This window comes from Pan troglodytes, chromosome 10, assembly GCF_028858775.2.
Source record: "Pan troglodytes isolate AG18354 chromosome 10, NHGRI_mPanTro3-v2.0_pri, whole genome shotgun sequence".
NCBI lineage: Eukaryota > Metazoa > Chordata > Mammalia > Primates > Hominidae > Pan > Pan troglodytes.
The window spans coordinates 7,551,238-7,557,503 of record NC_072408.2 but is presented as its reverse complement, the minus strand read 5'-3'; the positions used below and the strand labels follow the sequence as shown (position 1 = coordinate 7,557,503).

Genomic DNA, 6,266 nt, shown 5'->3' with positions numbered 1-6,266 from the left:
ATGATGCTGAGCATCTTTCCACGTACTTATTGGCCATTTGCGCGACTTTTTTGGAGAGATGTCTATGCAGATCCCTGGCCCATTTTTGAATTGGGTGTGTGTTTTTTTAATTTAGTTGTAAGAGCTCTTTATATACTCTGGATACTAGATTTTCTCTTTCTTAATCCTCACAGTCACTCTGCTGAAACAGGTAGCTTTTTGTCTCTTTTACAAGCGAAGAGACTAGAGCCTGGAGAATTTTAGTAAGAGGTGTGATTGAATCCAGATCTGTGATTCTCCAAAGCCTGTACCCTTTCCACTATTTTATGCTGCTTCTTGGTGACAGAATTTTAACCGATTGTGAGGTTTAAAGAGTGGCCACACCAGTGGGTGGTTAATATAAAGATGAATGTTATTGGAATTGAGACCAGGATGTTAGAAACATTATCAACTGATTGCTGAAGTCAATGGTAGTAGGTCTCAGAGTCATTTGTAAGTAAGTTGGATTATATGATATTTAAGGTTGCTTCTTACTCCAAAATTCTCTAATTTAATAAGCCTTTTTGTTTTGCCAGCAACAACAAAAGTAATAGTCAGGAAAAGCCAATTCCCTAAGTATTAGGACAGAAGGAAGAATCATCCACTTCTGTAAATCTCTCTGAGACCTGGGAGCAGGGCACTCTAAGAATTTTTGTCCCAACTGATCAATGAAAAAAACTGATCTGCTATCACAGGCTTTTTCTTTTTTTTTGAGACGGAGTCTCACTCCATCACCAGGCTGGAGTGCAGTGGCGCGATCTCGGCTCACTGCAACCTCCGCTTCCCAGGTTCAAGCAATTCTCCTGCCTCAGCCTCCCGAGTAGCTGGGATTACAGGTGCATGCCACCACGCCCAGCTAATTTTTCTATTTCTAGTAGAGATGGGGTTTCACCATGTTGGTCAGGCTGGTCTCAATCTCGTGACCTCGTGATCCACCCACCTCGGCCTCCCAAAGTGCTGGGATTACAGGCATGAGCCACCATGCCTGGCTGATCACAGACTTTCTCAAGAAAGGTAACAGCTTCTGCGTGCAGTACAATCACCACCTTCCTTTACACATTGTTAACCATTTTAAATATGAAAACCTGGGTTCTCTCCTTTGTCCTGGGTAAATCAGAATGATGCTATCTTAAGCAAAGACCAACTTACTATCAAGAGGCTTTCTGGGTATGGAAACAACTATTTTGTCCCAAATGCAATTTGCCTAAAAACGGATGAAGTTTTAGTGTCATCCCCTTCGTACTAGCTTTGTTATCTCCAACACTAGATGATTTCAAAGGAGTAATTTAAAAAAACTTGTGGGCTGGGTGTGGTGGCTCACACCTGTTATCCCAGCACTCTGGGAGGCCGAGGCGGGTGGATCACCTGAGGTCAGGAGTTCAAGACCAGCCTGGCCAACATGGTGAAACCCTGACTCTACTAAAATAAAATAAAATAAAATAAATACAAAAATTAGCCGAGCATGGTGGTGAGCGCCTGTAATTCCAGCTACTTGGGAGGCTGAGGCAGGAGAATCACTTCAACCCGGGAGGCGGAGGCTGCAGTGGACCGAGATCACGCCACTGCACTCCAGCCTGGGTGACGAGAGTGAAACTGTCTCAAAAACCCCCCAAAAAACCTTGTACACTTGCACAAAACTGCAGAGGCCATGGAACAAGAACGTAAACTGAGCTGCGTGAGTCATTAACGAAGCATAAATATAGTATTGAGAAGAAGTTACAGAAAACTCAAAGAAAATCTTTTGAATGAAATATTTTATTGAAAATAGTTAATTTAAAATATATACATCATTTTTCAGAAGCCATGTTACTGATAAAAATATCAAACTTTCCATACAAGCATCATCTCAGTTTCATCCCCTTGGCAAAGTGTCTCCTTAATCTTTCCAGATGGACATTTCGTTTGAGTCTCTAGCGCCCTCTGGTGAAACACCATGAAATTGCCCAAAAACGTAATTCAGGCTCTGCTCATGACGGAAGGTGAAACAGCAGAATGAGCGCCTATTTCAATGTGACAGGTTGTGATGTGCTGCCTTCTCCCCGAGCTCAGGAGAAAGGCAGCCTCTGTGAGTGCTTCTCTCTCTTTAGGGAAAGTATTCTTCCCATGGACACTCAGCCAAGCTTAATGCAAAATACCTTCTTCCTAAGTTTTCATCATCACTGCCTTCTGAAAAAACAAAAACCGGTCAATACAGACAGGATAAATAATGAAAGCCTCCAAGTCACTCAGGACCAGGCCCCTACTCCTCGCAAATGTTAAAAGGACAGCAAAAATGATAAAGTAAGCTGAGTATGCAAGAAAAGCTTTCCTAGTGGTCCCCGATTCTTCAAGCTGTCTTTACAATAATGAATACCACCACTCTAGTCAACTCAGGTTTACATTTTCTGGCAGCAGATGACCTTGTCCTCAGGTTTCAAGAAGCACATCTCTTCTAAATGGGGGCCATTTCCAAAAGTAGACATCAACAGAGTCTAAGTTCATTCTCCAGACCAAACACTTTCGACTTAAGATTCTTCAGTTCTCCTTGTATCTTATGTGCCCGTCTATTGCTGTCACGGACCTCACACAGAAGGGCAAGATCCTGGTTTGCCCGGGCATTAACTGTTGCCTAGGGGTTTGAAAAAAAAAAAAAAGAAATGATGATGGCATATGCCAGGGGAGCGATATCAGTCAAAAAGACACAGCTATGCTAGCTCCTTTTTGTGAGATTTTGAGTACATAGGATAAATTCCATCCTTTGTTCAGTGGCTAACTAAAGAAGGAAAATGTAGAATTAAGGCAGAAATCTCATGAAAATCCTTCCCATGCAATAAAGGAGGCTTGAGGTAGAGATCAATGAACCATGAAAGAGGAGTAAGAGAGGCCAGGATAAGCGACACTACTGGTAAGTTTGTCACAGAATGAAAGCAGGCATCTCCTCTTTTCTGCAACTAACCTTGTCTGGAACACAGGCTAACTGGCTAAATCTCATTAAGAAGACTCTTGAGGCGACTTGTATTCTAAAGAACTGTGTCTGCTGGAAAAAAGTACTCTATCACTCAATTACTCACCTTCCCCAACTGTAAGACAGACACGATTCTTTAATCTACTTCTTGAATTAGGAGGGATGACAATCTGTTTAGCTTACATCGAAGTATGAATGATGCAGTCGTTCAATGATTTCAGGGTCTTTTTATTTTCCCTCTAGCATGTTCTTGAACTAATTTTCAGGGAGGCTTGAAGATGGTGATCTGTTAGTGTTTACCAGCAGGGAAACAGCACATCCTTCTTTTCAGGGGCCCTCGTGACCATGTTCCCTCACTTACACCTCTTCTCTCCCTCGTGGCAATTCAGGACCAGCAATTACCTTATACAACATTTGCTCCAAGTCTTTCAGTTTCTGTCGGAGAACTTTAATATCTGTCTTAAAGCCTTCTACTTCCAGGATACGTCGACGCTCCAATGTCTCATAGCGTTTTGTCATTATCTGTAAACGCTTCCCCATCTTGTTAGTGCGATCCTAAATATGGGGAATGGGAAGGCATTTACGAAGGTGACGGAAGCATCTTCCCCAGCCATCTGCACTTCCTACTCCATTACAAGTGGCAGATAATTTCGTACCTTGAAGATCTCTCTCCTCATTCCCTCTTCCTCACGAATTCGGGCAAGTTCTTCTTCTAAGGAAATGCACTGCTCTTGGTACATATTGGACAGCTTTTTCTCTTGTACTAACTTATCTTTTAGGGACTACAAGTCAAAGGGACAAAAAACATTAACACTCAGTTCTACAATTCAGGTAATTCAAGTAGCTTTTAGGCAAAGAAAGAAAGAAAAGAAGGGATTTCCAGAGGTACAAAATGAGTTAAGGAACCACATGACAAGGAAATTTGAGGAACATCTGAAAATCTACTTCTAGACCAGTCTCTTAAGCCCTTTTTCTAAAGTGTACACAGTAAAAATTAAAACAAATATTTTTGGCTCTGGGAAGAGTCAGATAACGGAGCTCAGAAGCTGTCCCAAGGAAGACATTACAATATATGTTTTGGGCTACATTTCTAAAGTTCTTCTTTAAAAAGGAAGAAATATTAACAACAACGCTTATTATACATGCCCTATTGAGCAGTTAAAATGATCTTTTAAAAACCCAAATCAGATCATGTTACTTATTTCAAATACATAACACTATTGAGAGCTAAGTTCACACTCTGTACCATGATGCACAAGGCCCTCCACAACTGGCTGCTGCCAATGCTGGCTTCTTAAAGAGCGTACCACTTCCTCCTTATCTATTCCTCTACAACCATGATGACAGCCTTCCATTTCCTTGAACATACTCCAGGGCCTATAAACTTGCTCTTCCCTCTGCCAGGAATGTTCTCCCTCAAGGTCTGTATGGCAAGCTTAGTCCCATTTTTCAGGTCTCAGCAAAAACACTAGATATAAGAGAGTGTCCCTGTGCATTCCTTCTATTAATACAATGGACTTCCAGCAACTACATATAATTTTCATGTAATTCTTTTATTCCCTTAATACCGCATTTTATAATCTATAATTTTTTCTTTTTTTTTTTTTTCTGAGACGGAGTCCTTGCTCTGTCACTGGGCTGGAGTGCAGTGGCGCAATCTCGGCTCACTGCAACCTCTGCCTCCCAGGTTCAAGCAATTCTCCTGCCTCAGCCTCTCAAGTAGCTGGGATTACAGGTGTCCGCCACCACGCCTGGCTATTTTTTTATATTTTTGGTAGAGACAGGGTTCCACTGTGCTGGCAAGGTTGCTCTCGAACTCCTGACCTCGTGATCCACCCACCTCTGCCTCCCAAAGTCCTTTTTTTTTTTTGAGATGGAGTCCCACTCTGTCGCCCAGGCTGGAGTACAATCGCATGATCTCAGCTCACTGCAACCTCTGCCTCCCGGGTCCAGGTGATTCTCCTGCCTCAGCCTCCCGAGTAACTGGGATTACAGGTGCCCACCACCACACCCCACCAATTTTTGTATTTTTTGTAGAGACGGGGTTTCACCATGTTGGTCAGGCTGGTCTCGAACTCCTGACCTCAGGTGATCCACCCGCCTTGGCCTCCCAAAGTGCTGGGATTACAGGTGTGAGCCATCGCGTCTGGCCTAATCTATAATTTTCTTAGTTATTTGCTAATGTTTCTGTTTTTTCTCACCCATTAAAATGTAAACACCATGAGGGAAGACCTTGTTTAGATTACTGTAACTCTAGGGCCTAACCCATAGTACGAGTGCAATAAATATTTGTGTTTTTTTGGGTTTTTTTGTTTGTTTTGAGACACAGTCTCGCACTGTCATCGGGGCTGGAGTGCAGTGGCACGGTCTCAGCTAACTGCAACTTCTGCCTCCCGGGTTCAAGCAATTCTCCTGCCTCAGCCTCCCAAGTAGCTGGGATTACAGGCACCCACCATTATGCTCAGCTAATTTTTTTTTTATTTTTATTTTTAGTAGAGACGGGGTTTCACCATGTTGGCCAGGCTGGTCTTGAACTCCTGACCTCACGATTTGCCCACCTAGGCCTCCCAAAGTGCTGGGATTACAGGCATGAACCACCGTGCCCGGCCAGGAGTACAATAAATATTTGTTGAATGAATGAATGAATGAATGAATCAACAAGTCTAATATTTTGAATCCCCAAATACTACAACGATCAGCTGCTCTTTGAAACCTAGTTCTTGAGGCAGCTGCCACCAGAGCTTCCTGGACTGAATGGATCTTACATTACAAATTGTAGGTTCTTTGGAATTCCTTCAACTCTCCCAGAAAAATAAACAACTTTGTTAAGACATAAGGACATTACCTTAATATATTCACTTTGAGCATGGTGACTCTCATGCATAACGGGCAACACTTTTCCAATTTTATCTTCTTTCTTCTTACACTGCACCCTATATTGCTTAATCTTTGACATCAAATTATCTTTTTCAAGCATCCATGACTTCTCTTTATTTTGGTTTTCAGATCTGAGTTGCAGAAAATCTTTGGTGCTCTCATAGAGCAGTTCTTGGGTGTGGTGAAGACTAGGAAAGAAAGTATAAATGCAGACATGAGGATGTGCACACAGCACACCTGAAAGCAAGGATTATTCCAAAATGGAAGAGAGTGGTTCTTTTAAAATGGTGTGATATATAAATTTTGTAAAATATTAGCAGGTTTAAAAATCTGATCACTGGCAATCTTACATGTTTTACTGGGCAAAGTATAATGTATCTACCCATGCTCACTGGTTCATAGACTGGTCTTTACAGGTACTTTCCTG

General features: G+C 42.2%; 1 protein-coding gene across 28 annotated transcripts in view; it reads right to left on the bottom strand.

Annotated features, from left to right (window-relative positions):
• Positions 1-1,757: 1,757 nt before the first annotated feature.
• The window catches only part of CCDC77 (coiled-coil domain containing 77), a 78,591-nt gene continuing 74,082 nt past the window's right edge, over positions 1,758-6,266 (bottom strand). For 24 of the 28 annotated variants that reach the window (XM_063785390.1, XM_054663929.2, XM_054663936.2 and 21 more), the window contains 4 exons: positions 5,808-6,027; positions 3,619-3,744; positions 3,365-3,517; positions 1,758-2,626 (listed from right to left, as the gene is read on the bottom strand). In XM_063785390.1, the coding sequence (XP_063641460.1) occupies positions 2,480-2,626; positions 3,365-3,517; positions 3,619-3,744; positions 5,808-6,027 (646 nt within the window). In that variant the 3' untranslated portion in view covers positions 1,758-2,479. Of the gene's footprint in view, positions 2,627-3,068; positions 3,518-3,618; positions 3,745-5,807; positions 6,028-6,266 lie in introns of all 28 variants that reach the window. The other 4 variants (XR_010147929.1, XR_010147926.1, XR_010147927.1 and 1 more) reach the window with 1 other exon arrangement.